Source organism: Mycteria americana, chromosome 4 (assembly GCF_035582795.1).
Source record: "Mycteria americana isolate JAX WOST 10 ecotype Jacksonville Zoo and Gardens chromosome 4, USCA_MyAme_1.0, whole genome shotgun sequence".
Taxonomy (NCBI): Eukaryota; Metazoa; Chordata; class Aves; order Ciconiiformes; family Ciconiidae; genus Mycteria; species Mycteria americana.
This window is the reverse complement of record NC_134368.1, coordinates 25,810,605-25,832,875: the sequence shown is the minus strand read 5'-3', so window position 1 is coordinate 25,832,875 and position 22,271 is coordinate 25,810,605. Positions and strand designations below refer to the sequence as shown.

Below are 22,271 nucleotides of genomic sequence, written 5' to 3'. Positions count from 1 at the left end.
TTTAAGTGAGCAGTCTTAAATTTTTAATGTGGTTCCCCAGTCATGTTGTGGAACAGAACAAAGGGTTAAACACAGTGGATTGGAAGTTTCATGGTCTCTCTTGATACTTTTGGTCTAAGTGACTTCTTTCATACAGACATGAGTGAAAAACGGAGGCGTTTGTTAAGACAAAATAGTGAAAGTAATGCAATGGATGGAGCTAACTACTGATGTGCCTTTAGCGCAGGATTAAAGATAACAGGTATAGAGAGAGTTTTAGAGGCTTTGGATGCTTTGGGTCATGTCATTTATCAGTCTCTCTTAGGTGAAATAGCTACTGTTGCATCATTCAGAGTAGCAATCTGTTCAAAGAAAAAGCTTAAGCACATTTATAACATGGTAGACCTGCTTGTTATACAGAATGCTACACAGAGAAAATTTCAGGCTGATGAACTCTATATACTTTAGATTTTTTTCATATCCCCCAACTTTGTTACTTGTATTGTTCAGTAGTGGGATTGCTCTGATTCTTTAGTAAGAGAAATAAGAAGAAATAGACCAAAAGTAATTCTGGAAAATATGCTGTGTTTGGGGGAAAATATAAATAAATAAAATATATAATGATGCTTGGCCTGAGCAGGCATTATTAGTTTTCTGCAACTGGCAGATCCTATGGTTGAAACTTCTTGCTTGGTGCTGTCTTTAGATTCCATTTCTTAACATATAAGTGGTCAAGATTGCTAATGAGGTGCCCAAGATGGTACTGCTGTGTCTCTCTAATCTGTGTTCTGTCACACAAAGAAAATTTTTTAGGAGAGAGAAGCTGCTCCCTCTCTTTTCCTATGGTCAAGCATCACCATTAATTTACCTCTGCAAGCAGTCTATGAACCCCAAAGCTCTAACGCAGCATCCTAGAGCGCTTTTGACGTGTTTGCATTATGGAAGGATTAGGTCTTGAGATAGATAGAGAAGAAAACATGTTTTGAGTGAGTTTAAAAACAAAAGCTTCATTCATTTAAAACACTCAGCAGATGAATGCTGGTAAAGACTTCAAAGCACTGACTGCTTGCACTGACCCCTCTCCCTCACTTTATTTGTGAGGTAACAGGAGTATATTGAAAAAAACAGCTCAGCTCAGCCCAGTGCTAAGCTCTCGCCTTTCCAGTCTCTCAGCCTTTAGCAAGACCAGTCGCTACCTCATCACACCCTTTCATCCTGTTTATGCGTAAGTAAAGGACGGTGGGGAAGAGTATGCAGCCTGAGCCTCATCCGGTACCTCTTCATATATGAAAATAGCGGGTCTTAATCTCCACAGTTGTAACAAAGTGATAATTTAATTGAAATTATTATATCTTTGTAAAGTTGGCACACTTTGTGATTGGCAGACTGCTTGCACTAGCCTTCCTTTAAAGAGCAAAATAAAGAAGATCATTAATCTGAAGAGGTATTAAATTTTGGAAATGGTTAAGGAAAGTCATAGATTGGTGTAGATATGAGATTTTTTTCCAATCTTATTTGCTCCCAGAGAAGTCTTCAGTGTTTTTCTGTCTTTTAATCCAGATGTTCACTTTGTACAACAACTATCTAACTATTCTATTGAGCATTGACAAATTATTATCATTTTATAGCTTGCACTGTAGTGTTGTTTGTTATATATAATCTTTCAAGCAGATATTCAGAGTAAACTTGTTTCATTTATTTTATATCTTGAGATAGTTTTTACCTGACAGAAGTTAGAACTTTGTTTTCCAGGAATGACAAAAAGGTTTTATTTTTGATTGATGGAAAAAAAGACTATTGTTTGCTTATTAGCAGGTTTTCTTGCCATGTATACGCACATGTAGGTACATAATCAAAAAAGAATACACAAGCCCTGAAAAATATATGAATTAAAAAAATGCAGGTCTTTTTAGGCTGATTTGTTATTTTTCATTTCCTGGTGAATTTATCTTCGCTCGTTGCTATTACCATTACCCTGAAACTAAGCCAATGACTCACTGTTTTACATAAGGAGGAAAACCATAATTTAAAAAGCTCTTTGAGTCAAAGCTGCTTATCTGTATCTCTGATTTATTTTAATGCTATTAATACCTTTTAAAAAACCCAAGTGAACAACAGAAAATCTGGTCTGTGTTGAAAAAGTTAGGGTTTTTTATTTTTGTAAGCATACCAGGTTCTTTAAAATTAGGTTAGTACAAATGCATGAAGTTAGTTTTCTAATGTAGCTTCAAAAGATGTAACTACATCAATTTTAGTAAAATGTATGAAGAAACAGAGACTTTTAAAGTATTTTCTATGTATTTTTTGTAATTGTAACTCAGGAGAGTAAACAATTATATATGGGAGCTAGGCCACGATCCACCTTCACTGGCCAAACTCGCCCTGTGCTTTCTAAAACGAGGATTTTACAAAATATCATTGAGGAACTTAGTTGATATAACCTGGATGACATTTGAAATGTCAAATAACTTTATAAGGTGCGGCTTCTGCCTTGAATTTAATATCCTAATTTGTTCGGGGCAGATTTAGGCATGGATTAAAAATGATATGAAATAGTAGTTCATAAATGTATGCCTTCTGTCATAGAGAAACATCAACCTGTAATATGGAGTAATTCAGCTTGGACTTCATGGGACAGTATTTCTGAAGTTTTGAATGTAGCTAATCTTTAAAGAATAAAATTTTTCAATATGTCAAGTGGGGAAACAAAAATCAGGAATATTGATAAGTATGTTTTACTAAAAATATCTTTGGCTTTGAAGGATGGAGGACCTGCAAACTGTTAGAAAAACTTCAAGGATCTTGTATGGCATTTATCAGTCAGTGAATGTTTTATAAGGATGCGTGAGGATCTGTATTACTTACTTCAAGCAGAGAAAATGAAATTAAGAGGAAAAATTACTAATTATTCATGTTAACAGGGGAAATCAGAGCTTGGCTGAAAACAGCTCTAATACAGACTGCTAGAGTAGTGAAGATGGGTTAGAAATGTACTAATTTGGGCATATTTGTTCCTGTGTTGTTATTCTAAAGCTGCTGTCTCAGCCTGAAATCTCAATAATAATAATAATTTTAAAAATGTGATTTTTAGCAGCATGATGAGTGCCACTATACGTTGCTGAAATACTTAGGGGCCAGCACAAAACCAGTAATAAAACAATTTTTCTGTTGTGTATGGGGATACATTCTTATCTATCTCCAAAATGTGTAGTGGTTATCACAGGCAGTTGCAATGCAATGTCCTTTATGTTCCAGATTGAAAACTTTCTGGGAAAAAATTCACCTTGGGAAATAAAAACTTTACAGCAATTTTTTTCAGTGGTTAAGAGCATGTTTTGTCTGGATTTCCATGCCCAGGCTCCCTTTGAGCTTAATGTTAAATTAGACTTTCATAGTACATCCTTTTTTAAATATAGTCATTGGTAGACAGTGTGAAGGAGAAGGGAGGGTAAAGGGTGGGGGAAGAGTGGGGGATCTCCATGCTTCCCAGAAATCTAAATGTATTATAAGGTCAATTCAAAACAAACAAAAAACCCCAAAGTCGAGGCGCGTGCTAGGATCAGAGAAGTATTCAGTGTCATAAAGGGAGGGAGACACATTGTTGGGTGACTTTTAAATTAAATCAGACCTTTTCCCAAGACTTAAAATTGACTATTTCTATACTTGTATATAATTTTAATAGTTTAACTACATAAGATGTTTTTGCTCCATTTCTGGGAAATTTCACTTAATGTTTTCATTTTGTGCTTTGTTTTATTCAAGTTCCCTTCAGAAAAGAAGAAATGTGGATCTTGTAAATATTTCTTGCACTGGGAGGCAAATTTCACAAAACAGTGAGTTAAGCACGCTGATATTTACATCTTGAATATTGAGGAAAAAGAAACCTCAGACCAGAAGTTGTCTAAAATGAGTATTGACTTGCTTATTTTAAGAAATATTGGGCATCTGTAATGTCTGGAAAAAGTGATGTATGTAATAGCAGACCATTTAACCACTTCTGCATTTTTACTTAGTCTTTGTTTATGAACTAATAAAATGAAAATTAGAAGATCCAGTCTTTAAATCTCATTTATTTTAATATAGTTTTTTGACTACAGTGTTTTGAATTTCTAAGGTTAGGTCCAGATTTTTTAAGCAGAGTTAGCTTTTTCTTGAAAGAAATAAGAAGCGTATTCCTGACTAATGCTGCTTAATTTGTTAGTTAGTGCTCATTGCTCCAGGAAATAACAGGAAATTAACTGTATTAAATAGTTTACTGGAAGAGTTTAGAAGTCTTGTGCAGTTGGTTGTAAACAAAAGTTCTTTCATACTCTAGAGGTATGTCTTGTTTGAAGTTTTGCATATTAATTTCAAGCAAATACTTGGTCACAAAATGAAGATTGTGCACAAATGACTTTTTGTGTGTGTTTTTGGGTGTAGGTTTTTTTTTTTTTTTTTTTAAGTCAGAATAAAGGATACTTTGGAGCTATTGCTCCTAAGAGTATGCAACAAAAGAGTTTTGTTGTTGGGTGTTGGTTTTTTTTTTTTTTAACTTGATGCAGGGTAGAAGAAAGAAGAAAATGCCTATATGCAAATTATATCCAAATTACATAGTAATAGTAGTAGTGTCTGACTAGGTGATGTCCGAGGGGAAAAAAAAGTGTCTGGAGTTCAGTTAGAAATGGGAAATTGTTTCTTGTCTTCAAAATTTTTTCTGAGAAGGACAGAGAAATCACAAACAGAAAAATCCGTGTCCGTTCTTGATTTTTATTAGTACTTTAGTAGAGTATGGCACTGTATGACTCTGTATTTATTTATTTTTTTGCTTTAAGAAACTTTCATAGAAGAAAAGCCACCCATCATCTCTCCATACGGGGAAACCTTTATTTGTGGCAACCCTAAAGATGCTAAAGTAAGTTGAGAAGTCTGCATATAAATGGTCTATCTTCACTTTAATCTTCATGTTACGTAGTTTATATTGCCCTTAATTCTTTTTTCCTCTGCGTTTCCAGTTCCCAATTCCTTTTCTGTCTTTTTAGGTACATGCAAAAGGTTTATAGCGTAAATATTTGTGGACTAGTTACTTTTCTTAATCTGGAGATACGCTTTGTACTGTTCAATAGTAATAGGAAGCTGTGGTGTTGGTTAGTTGGGGTTTTTTGGTTTTGTTTTTTTAAACAACATAGGACAGATAACTGACTCTTTTTTTTTTTTTTTCTTTTTTTAATGCCCAGAGCTGCCATATCAAATGCAAAACAGTCAGTTACAGGCAGTTGCAGACTGCCTTGATGCCTTCCTTTTACCCTCTTAGGTACAGTGGTATATTGTAATACTTTGTGCCTAAGTGAGGTTAAGTAGTGGGTAACTATTAGAATTGACTAGTAAAGGTAAAAGTGGCTTTTCTCTCTTCTGATGATTGCAGATCAAGACTGGGCATCTCTACACAGGCTTGTGTATATCCTGTGAAAGCTGACATGTTAGCTTAGATGATCTAATGGTCACTTTTGGCCATTCCCTTTTTTAGTTCCTGTATATGAAAATTCTCAGAACTCCTGCTATTTTTCATACATCCCCTAAACTTGCTGTATACCCAGAAAGTCACTTTTGTTGTAGGATTCTCTGAAGTGAACGTTTTTGTCAGTGTCAGTAATTAATGGTGTGAATGCCATAGATGGCGTGTGGACAGACTTCTGAATCATGTGGAGATCTGGGAGGTAAATCAGCTTAGTGAGACATCCACCAAATGCTATGATTCCCAGCTCCTGCTTCTGTCTTAGCAGGATGCAGACCAGAAATTGTTGATTCTGTGATTGCTTATACTTGTCCCAGCTGATCTTAAGCCACTGAGTTAGAGAAAACAGTAAATTATTCTTAGTTTCTGTCCTGATCTTCACTCTAATGTTTCACTTTTTAAACTATTGTAAACTATTGACTAAAATCAAAGCTACTGAAACGGATGCCTAGGATTTTTTTCCCCAATTTTAATTTGTTAAGAATTGGACAGTGAAAATAAATGGTTCAAATTTCATCTTCTAATGGAAGTGGTTTTAGAAGCATAAAAATGATCTCTGTTTTTGGTGTGTACTTTCTTTTCTTTAGAAATATGTTGTGCTTTTTTTTTTTTTACTTTTTAAGGAGGTACACATAAATTCATGTCTTGTTTCTCCTTCTAGTTCTCGTTATCTGCACACAAGTGACCTTTGAGCTTTTGTTTTCTTTCCTTGTGTCCAATGTCTTGTCTGTGCCAGTTATTGTTGTCTGTGCCAATGACTTTAACAATTCGAAATTTAACTTCTTTGTAATTGGTTCAATGGCATAAGCAGGTTTTCTAGAAAAAGTTTCCTAGCCTTCTTGTTACTTCTTAGCATTATTCTGTATATTTGATTGAAATGGTTGGTTGTAAAAAAACCCAGGAAGTTTGTCAGCAATCTTTCTTATCTTACAAAGGCACCAAATACAAAAATACCATGCTGTTAAACTGGATTAACTGCTTGAAATACAATTGCTATTTCTGCTGGTTGTAGAATCACGATTAATGCAGTATATTATAACATGCTTTCCCTCATCTGAAGATTTGGATTTTAATTATCACTTTCATGTAAGTGAATATTTTTTTGAGTTATATTTATCACGTGCGTGTTGGAAACTTCATAGTTAATTTTGGTTCCATTAGAACTTAATTGCAGACAAAGGTCATAAAGAATAACCATAAAACAAAGGTCGTAAGATACATTTTACTTTCAGATTTTTTTCCAGTAGGTATCAAGTATCCTAGGAACAAATAAGAAAGTTTAGATAACACTGTAAAGTATCTGAGATTTTAGGGCTTGTAACTGCTGCTTCATTTTAAAAGATAACCTCACATGAGAATATAGTTTGTCTATAAACAAGAAAACGCAGCACGTTGTTATATGGATGGACTGAAGTTTGTTCTAAGGGCTTATGAGTTGGCCACTACCCTTCTTCCTGTTTCATTGGTGTAAAGAAGAAAAGCCTTCTATAGGCTTTTATAAAGGGAGTGTCTGTAGAAATAGGTAATGAGTCACTACAGACTGGAGGTAAGTAAGCATGAGAGAACAGGGAATTAAGGTTATAAAGAAAATAATGCCTTTGACATAGGTCAGGAAGAAAGACAGCTGGAAGCAGAAACCTCTAAAGGGCAACCTGAAGAAGGAACTTTTTTTTTTATATTGCTTTAAAAGTAACACAAATAAAAATCCAAATGTTTTAGAGCTGATTTATTGTTGTGTCCAACTGAAGAGTCAAATATATTAGAATTCCTTCACTGAAAAACTGAATTCTAATGAGTTCAGTGCTCTAGAGTGAAGTATTGGATTTATTTCTTGCTGTAGACTGTCAGACTAAATTAAACATGCATATTGAGTTCAGTAAACTATGTGAGCTCCTAAGCATTGTGATAGTGTGGAATGCTGGCCAGATTGCAAATCTTACCACTTTAAAATAAGAACTCTTAATATTTTAAAAGGAGGAATTTATCTTTATGGACTTGTTATAAAATTGTATTGCCAAACCGTGATTCAAGAATAAACCTGCAGAGAACTTTGTGACATTAGCTTTAATAGAAGACTAAAGCCGTATCTCTTAAGGAAGATGCCTGTCCTGAATGGCATTGAGTCTTTGTTTAATGTAGCCTCAGTTCCACTACTTTTCATGCTGTCCATATTTTAGCATTCAGGTTTCCTGACTTGCTGTTGTGATCAGCAAGAATACCTATTAGAAAAAGCTAAAAAAGAAAAAGGCATCTGAATTACTTCCTGATCGAAAGTAGAGGATTTTTATACAGGAGTGCAAGTAGGCAGTTCCATCTGTCTGGCATCCAGAAGCCAGATTTCTTCCTTAAGGGTAGGTCCTTCCTATGCATAAGCACAGTACATATTTAGAGACAGTTTCTGTCCAATATATATACCGATCTTTTAAGAAATGCTTCTTTTTATAAAGGTGTCTGCAGGAGAAAATGCTGCTGCTGTATTTGTGTAATACCTCAGAATTTTCAGGAGGTGGGAGATGGGAGTTTTGTCTCATCTTGAGTCTGAGCATCTTGTAGAGTAATTCTGTAAACACCACACTGGAAATGCTTGAGATTTAATTTGGGTGAGATATGTGTCTTTGTGAGCAAATAAAACTCCATGTCCCCGCAACCTGTCTTCATTTGTGGATTTCTACATTTTAAAATCTACTAGCAATAGAAATGAAATTCTTGATTATTGCTTGGAAGTTCTCAGGCTCCCTGAATTCGCTTGCCAAAGTGCTGAACATTGCAGAGTGGGCACAAGCAGGACATAAAACTGTTATCGTAATGGTTCATGAGAGGGAGGAAGAGGTACTACCACGTAGCTTCAGTGGGTATGGTTTGCGGTTGCATCCTGATGAGCAAATGAAGATAAAAGATACTGACCATTTTTACTCTGAAGGTGCTTCCTGGGCGATGATGACGTTAGCCTCTTGACTATTGTGTAGAAGTGGGACACAGCCATTTCCCCTCCTTTTGTGAGATCCCAGTCAATCTAAACATTTGATAAACAATGGACAGGTTACTTCTGAGTTTTCTGTTTAGTTTGTTTACAAGGTGTATGGGTGTTTTGTTTTCTAGGGTTTTTTTGTCTAATCCTTGGTGCTACAACACAGTTAATAGTGTGGTGTGTGGGTGGCGGTGGTTGTTCTTTTTTTTGGTGCCTTTTTTTAATAATGGATCTGGCTGGCAGAGGAAGGCAGACTGTTCACCTAGGTTTATCCTAGTGGCAGCCTGTGATTTCCACAATTTTTGCTGCAGCGTACACATACTCAGCTTTTGGCTACGTGCTTTTTTAAGCTTGTCTTTTCATGTTGCCAAGGTACAGCCCTCAAGTACAAGATGAGGTACTGCTGCTCAGAAAACAAATGGCAACCGTTTTGAAAGCTTATCCACTTTTTTTCTGCCACCCTTCAGCTTCGTGGCATACGCATCAAAGCTGAAATGACTAAATGAAAATGCTTCCATCAGAAAGCGCGAAGATGTTAATTTTATTTATTTATTTATTTTAAAGGAAGAAAGATGAGTATTGAGAAGCATAGTAACGCAATATGATTGTCAGATCAAGTTTAGGAAGTGCGAAATGTAATGTTCTTGAGCAGTGTTAACCTTGACATTTTGTACACTGCAAGAAGTTTGTGGTAAAGATTTCTAAACAAACATTAATAAATGTGCCTTTTAGGAAGAAGAGCTTGGCAAGAAAATGCGAGATATATTCGATAGGGCTAAATTCAGTCTTACTGTAGGAATTTGAAGTTACCACTATTTTATCTTTAGTAAAAGGCTGTACATTTAATTCAGAGAAGAAGTATTGATATGAAAGATAGGCTAGCAGTAGTAAAGCATAAGTGGTGTACTTAACAGGCATGCAGTGTGTGGCTCTTGAGCTTAGAAAATTTCAGGGTAAAAGTAATACTCAGTTGTGCTTCAAGAAAAATCACAGCACTGATATTTCTACGCACTAAATTTCTTAATCATCGAATTTGTATCAGGTATTTTGGACTATGCTCTTGTTTTGTCTGAGTATTATCATTTAAAATGGAAATACTGAAAATAACATTTCTTAAAATAGTTTTAAAAACATGATCTTTCACATGTGTGTTACTTGAAAATGTGGCAAAGAATAGCTTTGCTAGTTAGGCTGTTGTTTGTGTGTGATTTATGTCTACAGTAATTTAAACAACACTTACTACTTCAGTACAAATGTTGGTTACAATATATTTCTTTTCTAGGAACTTCCTGGAAATGAATTCCTGGCTTGTGAAAATAAATCGGATCTAGGAATGAATGAAGAGTATTCTTCTTGCAAGAATCTATGGTATTAAATAAGAGTTATAGAGAAATAAAAATGTGAAGAGGAAATATTTATTGATATCACAAGTAGATTTTTACCTCTGAAGGCACAACCATGACTGTATTTATTTATTTTTTTCTCCTATTTGAACCTTTACCCCATGCTATTGGAGGCTCTCTGGCTGTCCTAAGACTGTCTAACCCAGGTTTCAGAATCCTATGTGGATTTGGAAGATGTCCCTCTTTTCCTCAGTCAGAACAAGGAAGACACAAGTTTTATTTTTCTATGTCTCCTAGCTAACCATGTCTGAGTACTCTCATACTCTACCTCCTCATTAGAAAAAAAAAACCCCACAAACAAAACCCAAGCAAACACAAAACTAAAAACCATTCTCTACTCCTGTCATGAGGCAGCGGCCAGTGGTTTGACGAAATGGGAGCTAATGTGCCCCTTAAGTCTCCAGTCTGTACCTGGCTTCTGTTGAGGTGGGAGAGGGAAGAGAGATGATACTGCAAGTCTTCCAAAGTATTAAAATGAAGGAAGCTAGTTTTCTGAGGAAGGAGAATGAATTTTAAATTTCTGTTTGGGCTTCTAGAGGAACCAGCAAGTGTTACCTTGCTACCAGTCCCGTTGAATGGAGAAAGTAGGATTCAGTATCGTCATAGTTATAAGATATATTGTGTTTAGTATGTCTGTGGTTATTGCAATGGTTAACAAGTTATTTATAATACATCTTACCAATATTTGTACTGATTAATAATTTTATGTATCTGTGCATTGTAGCAATGCATTAAGAGTAAAATGCTCTTTTTCTTGCTAGTTCCTTTAATAATCAGGAAGAGAAGACAAAGGAATTTGCAAAAAATGAATTGCTGTCTCAGGAGAACAAATCATTAGCACCAGAAGAATCTGAAAGTGAATCTGTATATTCTATTGTGGAACAACGTTCTTTGCCTTTAAAGAAAAAGAAAAATAAAGACAAGACACACTCAGCATCTTGTAGTAAGATACAAAGTGGAGATTCAGATCGCTTGGTCAATCAACAAATGCATTTTTGGCAATTTGATGGAGATCAGACTTCGATTGGAAATGATTCAATAACACCGTATGCTTGTTTTTATGGACCACCAGTAAAGAAGGTTAAAGCAGGATGGCTGGATAAATTATCCCCTCAAGGGTATGGTGTTTCCAGTGATTACTGTATAATTGTGAAGATGTATGTTTGCATGAGAGATGTTACATTTGTATTTGGTCACTGCTTACTATTTGTGGTGGGAAAGGAAAGGGAACTGTTCGTGTTGCAAGAGCATAGAGCTCTTCTGAATTATTCTTTTTTTAATGGTGTTACCTATTCTAAAGTTTATTTAGGAGGTGCACTCAGGAAAAATATTTTTGTTAAAAATGTTAATCACCACTCATGAATTGTACCAGAAAAATACAGAATTAATTTGTAGCAGTATTTCCAATCTGTACATTTTTGCTGATTTTCTGTGGGCCACAAAGTAAGTGAAAACAAACTCTGATTCTGAAATACTACTTTACTGATTTGGCTATGGATATATAAATTAATAATTACAGTGACTGGAGATCCTGTCGGTTTCAGAATTGTGTATGTAAGTTGAGCTTTGAGTTTAGAAATGCATCTAGGGTGAATTGTCTCCTGGTTTAGTTTATTGATGTGCCTAAAGTTTGATGGGAGGAATCTGAGCCCAAGTCTTGCTTTATGATTTAAAATAATGAAGAGGAGAGAGGAACACAACAGAAAGAGAATAGGATCTTTGCCACATTTGTAGGTAAAAAAACCCCAAAAATCTCATGTTTAATTTATGGGTTTTTTTAAAGTTTTTTAAATTGTTTTATTTTAATGTACTTTAAATTCCAGCTCTTCTTAGATTGTTTTACACTAAAGAGCACTCTGTTATCAGATCTTCCCTTCGTAAATACTTGCAAGCTCTGATAAAATTCTTCTAACCTCCTCCTTAATAAACTGAATAGACTATTCTTTATTTTAAATTGTAGTTTCCAGTTCTCCAGTTGTTCTTATGACTTTCTTCTGAATTCCTTTTTGTATTGAAAGTGCCACAGTTTTACTTTTTAAATTTTTAAATAGAGTATTTCTGATCTTCACTAGTACTTAGCATCTAGAAATTAAGGCTGTTGTCCTTGTTAGTGCTGTAATACATCTATTTTACTGTACTTCTACTCAAGCCTTAGTAGTTCTGCATTCTTTGTTCTTAGGACTGTATGTTTAACTACACTGAAAGGTGATATTACACTGTTTGGCCTTTCCTTTCATTATTTGTGGCTATAATAAGTATCACTACTCATTGACTAGTACAGCAATTAAAATTTTTTTCAGTTTAGTGAGAAAGTTATTGAATTAAATTTGTTGAGAATACAGTCTGGTTTGAGCCCACTGGAAGGAGCTCTGTTGTATAGCAATTTCCATTTTTTTTGTTGTTCTTTTTTAAGAGTTCTGATTTAGCAAGTTTTAATTTTGGCTTTATTTGTGTTGATGCACTGATACATTGTTCAAGCTGAGTAAAAGGAAGGAATAAACCTGACTTAATAAACCTATTTTACAATTTTTTTTTTTTTCTTCCCCCAAAACAACACTTCTGGCAGTTAGCTAATAGTGATAAAAAGTATAGTTCTTGATTCCAGTTGACTCACCTTGTGCTATTTGAAGGAATAGAGCTGCGAACAAAGTGTGAAGGCTTTAGAGAAAGTACTGTGTGAGAATATATTATTTGAAAAAGATAATGAGTTAAGCACAAAATTAGTACTGGTTAGGGCTGAGTAGAACAGTTGGAGGGTCATTAGCTTTGAGCCAGTGATATTCCTTGGCTGAATTTCAAGGACCTTTTCTTAAGCCTGGTTTAATGAACGCTACATTTTTTGGTTTTCTTACTTACAATACCATTTCTCAAATATCAGAAGACTTAAAGAAACCAGCCAAAGAAAAAAAACCCAATGATTTTTTTCATCCCTTAAAGCACTGTCATATTTTATTTAAGTCCCCACCAGCTGAATGTTTCTTTCTGTTCCTCCCCCCCCCCCCCCCCCCCCCCCCGCTTTTCTTCTTTTTATAGAGCTCCCATTTACATCTGGCACTTTGTGTCTCCTCAGGGGAATGAATATATACTATTTTCTGAAATTCCTACAAATTGTGCATTTAAAGTACAGCTTCTCTTTTTAGATAACTCACTATAAATTGTAAAGCTATTCAGTTTACTCACATTGTATGTGATATTTAGGTTCACTTTTTCTTCTGTGCATCACCTTAAAGTTTATTGACATTTTAATGGAAAATAGATTTTACATTGGCCTTTCCAGGTTATGAAAAATGATGATTTATTGTAGTCATATAATACAAGTTAATTAAGCCAGAGCTGCTATTTGATTAAAGTTTTGATAAACTATCACATTCTACTAATCCTAAAGCAGAGCACTCATTTAGCAAGAAAGGAAGTAATGTTGGGAAAAGAGATATTAAGAGTGGGGTCTTGTTCTTGCTTAATTAACTTGTTTAATAGATTTTAGAATTGAAACTTTTATAGATGATAACTAATAGGCTGTCAACATTTTTAATGAACATAACGGACTACTTCAGGTTCATGTAAAAATAATTTTTTAGGAGGTCCTTACAGAGCATGAGCTAATGGCAAACTGAAATAATCAAATGAGCTTCTCATTAATGATGTGCAGTTGATAACACAGTTTGAAAATGAAATTTTATGTTGTACTTGTGGAGTGATTTGGTGTGACCGCTATTTATTCATTGGCCAGGGAGGAGAGTGTTCAGGAGATGTCGATGACTGAAGATACTGTAATGACTGTTGATGACTGAAGATCTCTGTAAACAGAGATGTCCTTCTCATAAACATGGCGACGTTTAAGTCATTTTAGCTTCTCTGCTTTCCCTTTTTAGAAAGTATCTTAGAGAGCTTGTAACACTTAAAGGTATGCTCTGTGTTCAGAATATTCCTTTGCTTCCGATAAAAATAGCCAGTCCTCATCCTTGTTAGTTTCAAGCAAAATTACATTCTTGAAAGTTCTTTTTCCTCTGTCACTTCAGATGTGATATAGACCACATGGGCAGGAAATAGAGAGAAAGGAAACTGAACTGATTAAGAACATGAAGACACTGATTTATAAAAGAAGTCCAGTAGTACTGCACTTCGTGCTTGCAGATATTTTTATTATATTTGAAATCAGCATTCTTCTTTTAAAAATATATGATAGGGCTAAAATTGATTTTAATTTTCAAAATGTTTAGGCCCAAACACAGGAAGCTAAACATGATTTGACCTTTCTATAATTTGTGCTTGAGACATTCTTAAAAGTCAGTGTTACTTGTGTTTGTAATTTTAAGTGTATTAATTTTTGATTCACAGCAAACGTATGTTTCAGAAGCGCTGGGTTAAGTTCGATGGAGACAGCATTTCTTATTACAATAATGAAAAGGTAAGTGACATGTTTGGGTCACGTGTGGGACAAAATGCATCTGTGTAATACACACATTACCATGAAGAAATTCAGAAATAATTACAAATGAATATTCATCTTAAATTCATTTTCAAATGCAAAGTGCTAGGATGAGACATTATTAAATATTTCAAGGTGTCCTTGAGATCTTCATGTATGGTTCATCCCCTTGTTTTCTAGAAGGGCTTGCATTCCTGACTTTTTCAGGTAGATATATATCTTCAGAAATTCTTACTTTATTCAAGGTGTGACACTGCTGCATTTTGCAAAACAGAACAGGATCATGCAATACACATTTAAGAGATCCAATGTTGTTTTGATGATGGTAGGTCTTGTCATGGGAACCCAGCATGCTGGAGATTTTGAGAGAGAAATCAAATGTGGCATGGAAGACCTTTTAAAAACCAAAACCCCCATACACTTGCTTACTCTTTAATTAAAAATGACCGTTTCCTGTTTGTCATCTAGGAATAATCACAGGTCATTGGACTAGGTTATGTTTGCGTGGGTCTCTTTAAAATCGGCATAGTACTGCAATGTCAGTGGCTGTTCTTTGTTTCTGTACCTAAGGATTGAATATTACTGAAACATTTGCAGACTCATGAGTTGGTTTGAAGTAGTTCACTTCTGATTTGTGATATAAAATGGATTTGTAAATCATGGTTTTCAACAAAAATGTGTATTCCCTCTGTGTAATTGAGATTTACAAAAGACTTACTTGACCTTCTGATACTACTTTTTCACAATAGAAACTACTTTTTTTTTTTTTTGGAGACTTGTCTTTAAACACAACTTTCTTTTTTTTCTTTTCTTTTTTTTTTTAAGTTTTCTTTAAAAAAAAAAAGTCTTCTATTTAATACACTTTAGCCCAATACAAAATCATTTTTCTTTTGCTCTGTGATTAATTGATTTCTCCTCTTGGAAGAAATGAAGAACTTCTTAAAAGTGATAGATGATTGTATAATATGCGTGTTTGGTGAAGATGAGGTTATAGGCATATGTGTTATTTGAATGCTGGAAAGCATTTCCTGTTGAAGATGCATACTAAATTAGGAACAATTTCAGGTAAAAGTTCCCAAGCAGTATGATGGGTGGTGGTAATCAATAAGAGTCCCATAGATGCTTTGTAATATGCACACTCTTAGACCTATTTTAGCAGATTATGAAGGGAGTAGAACTGAAGTCGGAAAAGACTGTTTATTTCCTGAGAGGCCAGAGAAGTTAAGAGCAAGCTCAAAAAATTATTTACATTGATATTTATGCCTACTGATTAGGAACATGAAACAATCTGGTTTTACTTGCTTACTTTGCTTCACTCACAGTAGAAGACATTATTGTGTACATGAAGGGAACAATAGAATAACATTTGGATTGCAGTGACAAAAAATGTTACCCCTTTGTGGTATTCATCCCAGGGCTTCAGAGGAACAGAAAAGCAGGGTTAGTCATTAAGAAAGACTTGGAAAAATACAGCGTTGGGATTTGCTTAACACTGTCTGTAGCATAATTAGGGAAAGAAATGCTAACACAGAATTTTAAATCTTGTAACTGCACTGAGGTACTGAGGTTTTTGTTTGGTTTTTTTTTTTTGTGGTGGTGGTGGTGGTTTTTTTTGTTTGTGGTTTTTTTTTAATTTTTAAAATTTTTTAATTTTTTTGGAAGGCCACTGACAAAGTTACTTGGAGGTCAATTACTCTAGAACAGTACTTGTTATACATTCATCTGTCATATGAGATTCTAGAAATCTTCCCTTCTGCTCAGGGGAATACTTAGTGTGTCACACGATGCACAGAAAGCTACCAACTCTGCATCTTCTCTTTAAAAGGTCTCTGTAATAGGTTAGACTACCAGGAGCTTGCAGAAGGCTTGGTCTGAAGCCTCTTTGTCTCCCTTTTCCTGGAATCTGAGTACAAAACCTCACTCCTGGGATTGAAAGAGATGCTGGTTGTTCTGTGTATGTATACAATTTAACCAAGTCTTCTGTGTGTCTGACTTGTTAACTTGATGAGTCACATGTGCTAAGAACTTCGTATGTCTGAGAACTGCGAGGCCTGAAGCAAATTCTGGGAACTGAGGATTTGGTGAAATTCTTGGACTAGCTTGCAGATAGGAGGAAAACATAGTTGTGTACCAATAGTTCTCAGTGCACAGTGGGATTGTGTTGGGTGAGCAGCAGTGTCACTGGGGAACATGAGTTTTTGGTATGTTGGTGTCTGCTGGATCGCTACTCCTACACCCAGACTGTTGGTGTATACTGCTTGCTAGACATATTGCTTGCTAGATGGATACCAGGATGTTCCTGCTGTTGCTTGTGTGTTGTTACCTTGATGTTGTAAGCAACTATTTGCAGACCCATCAAGACCTGCATGCAGCTCAGGAGCTGGTTCTGGTAAAAGACAGGGATAGTTCTACGGTTCATTGCAAGGCAGCGGGTGCCTCCTCCTAGCTACATGGCTAGCTATATATGTATTTAAATGGGGAAGTTGTTGTTTTAACTTTAGACGGATCTTGCCATTAAGATCTATTCTAATGTGTGTTTGTCCAAGGACATTCCTACAGAGACAAGCATGTTATAAAGGAATTGTTATACTTTTGATTTCACATATCAATTAAAGTAGTTCTCAAAAGGAAACCAATACATATTCATATACTTTTCTGATTATTACAAGCAGAGAAGGGTAGACTCAGTGGAATGAAACTATTTTACGCAGAAACACTACCAATATTAAAAAGCTCTATTTGTCATTCAAATTAGAGGTTCTTGAGAAGGGGAAGTGTGCTACATGGCTAATGAAGAGTGAAACAAGTGGAGGATGGGGAGGGAAGACACAGAGGGTAGCATTCCTGAAAATGTGTACTTAGCCCATCTAAATGCTTCTCTGAAAGATTTAAACCTTAATTTTCCAAGTATTTCTCTAACCTTGTTCTAGTTGTGCGTCTAGAGATCTGTTCTTTCCTTTACACCTGCATATATGAAAAAATACTTGGTTTTCTGAAAACAGCATCTGACCTGGGAACGGTTTTTGTTTGAATCTGTGATGCTACTCGTTTCTTCTGTGTTGATGGTCCTGAGCAAGTTGCTGTGGTCAGACCAACATCCTGTGTGGTTTTGTCTTAACAGAATGTGGTTAACTGAAGTGAGAGCAAACTGGAGAGAGGAAGGTAGAATTTGAGAATTCTTTTCAGCTACCCATTACACATAGTTTTTGTTTCAGCAACTCTGATGCTCTAACATGCACTTTAGAGTAAGGCAAAACTGCTGGTTATATTGAAAGTTCTTATTTAAAAACATCTTAAGGTCCCCGACAAATATATTAGTGATTTAGGAAAAAGTCTTGCCTTTTTATGTGGAGTACTTCAATATTTTGTTGTGTTATGTTGCATGTGAGCATAACAAAGAACAAAATCCACTGCAAAATAGGTGAATTATTGTCATTCTTGAAATAGATCATATTTAATCTGTTGTGGAAGGAAAGCCAAAGCAGTGCAAAACAGTGTTTTCCAGGATCTTTTAGCCCAGCCCTAAAACACAACTGTCAAGGAGGACTCCATTGGGCTGTATTTGAAAATAAAAATTTTCATCAAAACAGTTGATATCAAAAAAACATTTTTCTTTCCCCACTAGAAAATTGTTCTGTCAGAGAATATTTTAGCAGCCCTAAAACTAGTGTACAGCTCTCAGTAACAGAAGAAGTATCTGTGAGGTTCTTGGCTGTGTTTATTTGTTTTTATTTTCTATCTCCTTAAATAATTCGCCTAATTTCTAGTCTGGAGTATTTCAAAGAGAAAAATTGTATCTTAATCAACAAGAGCTTTTTAACAATAGGCATTATTTCTTGCATGTGAAAGAGAAGTGGTTGCAGAAATAAGATTGAGAAATTATTATGGTTTAAACTGTATTTTGAAAATATGTATGCCTTGGAGAACAAAGCATTAAAAAGGATTGTTTAAATAGTAAAAGCAAAACTATGCTCATCTTAAAAGGAAACTGGCTTTTTTTTTTAAGCAAATAAAATAAAATAGCTGTGACTTCCAGCAGTCTGAACTATTCTCTTACAGTACCAAATACAGCCAGTAGATGCCTGCAAACACCGTAACATAATTATATCTGAACACCTTTAGAAATAGTATATGTAATAAGTTTGCTTTGCCATTGTGAAGGATCAGTAGTTAACATAATGTCCAACCTTATTAACAAATATGTTAAAATCTCTCTTCTAAAAAATACAGCCATAATGAAAGTAGATATGCAATACTAAGTATGTTCTGAGTGACAGAGTAGCTCTTGTGTGTAATTATAGTAACATGTTCACTTCAGCTGTATTTTGATTTTCTATTTCTTTATTTGCTAAACTGCATTCACTGGTATATATTAGTACCTAGAAGTGAAGTAACGTCAGAGTGTGAATTTGGTGAAAATCAGTAATATATTAAACTCAGTAAACAAAAAAATGATCCTGTGTATCCTTCATGCTTAGCATTCACAGTGGTTCCTTAAGTCCTTGTATAAAGTCTATTACAATAATTTATACTTTGGGAGGAAAGTTATTGCAGTACAAATTCTTTATGGTGAGCTGACTCTTGGACTATTACTGCATCTGGATCATAAATCTTAGCAGTATATCTGAATTGTCTTAGTCAGAAAACCAATTGATCAAAGCATAGTGGGGACAGGAGCACCAGCATTAACTCTGGAATCTAGGAACTGTGCAGAAGTATTTCCGAAGTGTTGCACGTCTGCTTGAGCTTCCCCCCCGCCCCCCCCCCCCCCGGAATACTTCGGTTAATTAGGTTAAAAGATGAACCACTTGGAGAAAGTGCTTGTAGCAATTCCTTTTTCCTATCTTGCTTTTGTGTTCAGTTCAGTTGTCCCGATTCCTAATTGGAAATTAACAAATTTTGGGAAAATTTGCTGTGATACCAAATGATGTTTTTGAGAGATCGTTCTCCTCCTACCTCATATAGCAGAAAAGTACATACCTGATCCAAGCTAGAGGATTCTTGTTAGTAATGACAGGGCAGTGGATTTTTGCAGAGAGTGATGACCCCCTTTCAGTTCAAAATCAGGGATAAAATCAGTGAATTTATTTTTCTTACTGGCTAGCCACTGAAGAAGTGGGGAAAGAACAGAAAAATTTTTTGGAATTTTCTGCTTGGAGAAGGCACAATTTTTTCCCTTGTCTGATTCTATTCTATGAGTATCATAATTATACTTTTTAATTATGGTTCTGTGAGGTAATCAATGTAATTTGGCATAAAATTGTAAATTTAAGAGAGTGTGATATTTTGCAATATTAGTGTCATGAGACAATTTATGAAGTGATATCTCAAATATATGCATTCTATCTCACCATGAGATTTTACTCTATTTTAGAGGGCAGTAGGTGTGCATAGACCCAGAACAGTGAAGTTGGTGATGTATAGGTAGCAAAGTGGTTTACTTACTGATGCAGTTTTTATTAATAGTGTGGTGAACTTCTAGGAGCAGCCCGTGTATGTGAACTTCCTAAACATCATGGCAAGTAATACTACTTGAGAGAGATTTAATGTTCCATGAGAGTTATTAACTATTTCTCTTGCATTCTTGTTATAGGAAGTGTTCTCAAAGGGAATAATACTGCTCTCTGCTATAGCAACAGTAAGAGTTCACGGGGAGAATAAATTCGAAGTTGTCACATCCCATAGGACTTTTGTCTTCCGTGTGGATAAAGAAGGTAAGTAGAACATGTATAATTCTAATGGTTGCCAAAAAGCCATGTAACCACTGCTGATCAATTATGTTTGTGAAAATTCATATAACTTGTTATATTACCAGAAATATTTATGGAATCCAGCTCTTCTGGGCTCATAAAGTGAAACTGGAGATAACTGTAAGCTTTGTAAGAACAACTGAAATTGTTGGGGAATGGCTTTTAAAAATATCAGAATGAGAATACTATTTTACAACTCTTCTGCTTCCTCCCCCATCCTTCCCAAAGATGAATTTTTCTGGATGTTCCTCAGGTCTCACTAGCAGCTCTTAGAGCCTGTGTGCTCTCAGCCATATGCTCCGAGTCACCACTTGATATAAAATTGACAAAGAGCAACAATGAAGCTGATGGCTGGAATGTGGTGCTGTGATCAAAGGAAATCTGGGTTTTTCTGTGTGTCTTTATTTACTGCCTCATACAGTATTTTCAGCTATGTATTGATAGAGAGTACAAATGTAAATTGTAGCAGGGAAGTTAGTATGCCTTCTAGTTTAATGCTTTATCAACCTACAGCTGTAATATGTGGAATCAATATCAGTGCATGTATGACTTATTTATGGAAACAATCAAATAAAATGGAATACCTAGAAAAAAAAAGATATGCAATATGTATTTACAGCAGTACATGCCAGAACCATTATAGCTAAGGGTCTCTCAGCATTTCCATTATCAAATCCCATTTTTATGGGTTATAGCTTGGTTGTAAACATTTGCTGCAGGCTGTAACAGGAGTGCAGCATCAGTGAACAAATCCTTCTTATCAGGTTTGGCTCAAATCATTTCAGGCATTTTTATGCTCGTAGCTGAGTTAAAAAGTATGTGTATTTTTATTATTTTTGCTTTTCTCTTCCAAATTTATTTTTATACTTTTTTTATAAATTGGAACATAACCATCTTAGTGCAATACATTTTGTAGAGCCATAATTTCCTTTATGGACTGTTGCCTTTGAATATGATAAAAAAGTTAACAACTTACACTGACTTATAAAATGTATTCAGAGCAACCACTTGTTACACATTAAATTGCATTTTCATTTAGTATATAACCATCTTTGGACATAGTGGCCTGTCTATACAGCTGTTCAGGTTATACAGCTGTCCTGTCTATACAGGTTAGAAATGTGTGTTGTACAAGTAATTTGGTCCTTACTGTATCCAGAGCTGGATGAAGTACTCCTCCTAAATTATGTAAATAACCCTGCTTGCTTTCTGTTATGTGCACAAACTGTTATTTGATGCTATTCCTTTTGTGGAGTTGTGGTTGGGAATTGTTCTGCAACTATTCGAAGGGTACTTAACTTCTTTTCAAAGACTTTGAAATTGAGACTTTTATACATATTTCATCCTGTGGACCTTATTTATTAACTTTCCTTTCTTTCTGCTGGAGTATTAAAATAAAGAATGCTATCATTGTCTTCATTGATCTGTGTCTCTTGATACCAATGTTGGTCCGCAATCAGTGGATTATAGTGCTCGTTGTGTTTGCTTTCAGTGCTCTGGTTTATTATTTTTTGGTATATCAAAAATACACTATTTTTTGATTGATGTAAATATCTAGAGGGAAAAACTATATATATAATGCTTTGGAAAGTTTAGGGGCATTTGGGGGCAAAAAATTAAGTAGTTAGGTGATAGCAATGAATTAGAGCATAATCTGCTCAGATGCAGCAAGATTTTGTTTAACTGGAGTGAAATACCATTAAAAAAACCCTTTTAGAGTAATTTGATGCCCTCAACTATACTGAAATATTCCAGTGATCTTTACAAAGTACTTTAAAAGAGCGTGTGTTAAAACAAAACTTCTAAGAGGAGCACTTGGATCACCTTCCCTGTGCTAGTCTGTTGGGCTGCTATCTTCCTCTTCTTCAAACTATTTTCTAAATTCATGTATTTGTTCCTTCTTGTTGCATGCATGACACTTGTGAGGTAAGTACGTTACTGTTTTAACAGTGGTCTTTGCAGTGTTCGACACTGATTGTATCAATTTTATATATACTGTGGATAGAACTTTCCTTCCCTCCCTGCCCCCTCCAATATATTTTACGACCTGAATCTTTCATAGCAAAGAGTTGAAATATTCATGAAGTTCCAATTGCATGGGGCAAGTCTTAATTCATTCAGAGTATTCAGCATTAAAGTATATTGATCTTAGTCTGGTGAAATATCTGAACATAGTGAATGAGACTGAGTGGAACTTTATTACTTCACCTACTTGTGTTCATGATTTGTAAGATGTTAAATTAATAATGCA

General features: G+C 35.1%; 1 protein-coding gene across 6 annotated transcripts in view; it reads left to right on the top strand.

The window, feature by feature from the left end:
* The window catches only part of ARAP2 (ArfGAP with RhoGAP domain, ankyrin repeat and PH domain 2), a 402,708-nt gene that overhangs the window by 272,978 nt on the left and 107,459 nt on the right, over positions 1–22,271 (top strand). For all 6 annotated transcript variants that reach the window (XR_012775490.1, XM_075499897.1, XM_075499898.1 and 3 more), the window contains 6 exons: positions 3,742–3,812; positions 4,791–4,870; positions 9,721–9,806; positions 10,603–10,959; positions 14,180–14,249; positions 19,864–19,984. Coding sequence is in view for 5 of the 6 variants with exons in the window: in XM_075499897.1 (XP_075356012.1) it covers positions 3,742–3,812; positions 4,791–4,870; positions 9,721–9,806; positions 10,603–10,959; positions 14,180–14,249; positions 19,864–19,984 (785 nt within the window). In the remaining variant the exon portion in view is untranslated. The remainder of the gene's footprint in view (positions 1–3,741; positions 3,813–4,790; positions 4,871–9,720; positions 9,807–10,602; positions 10,960–14,179; positions 14,250–19,863; positions 19,985–22,271) is intronic.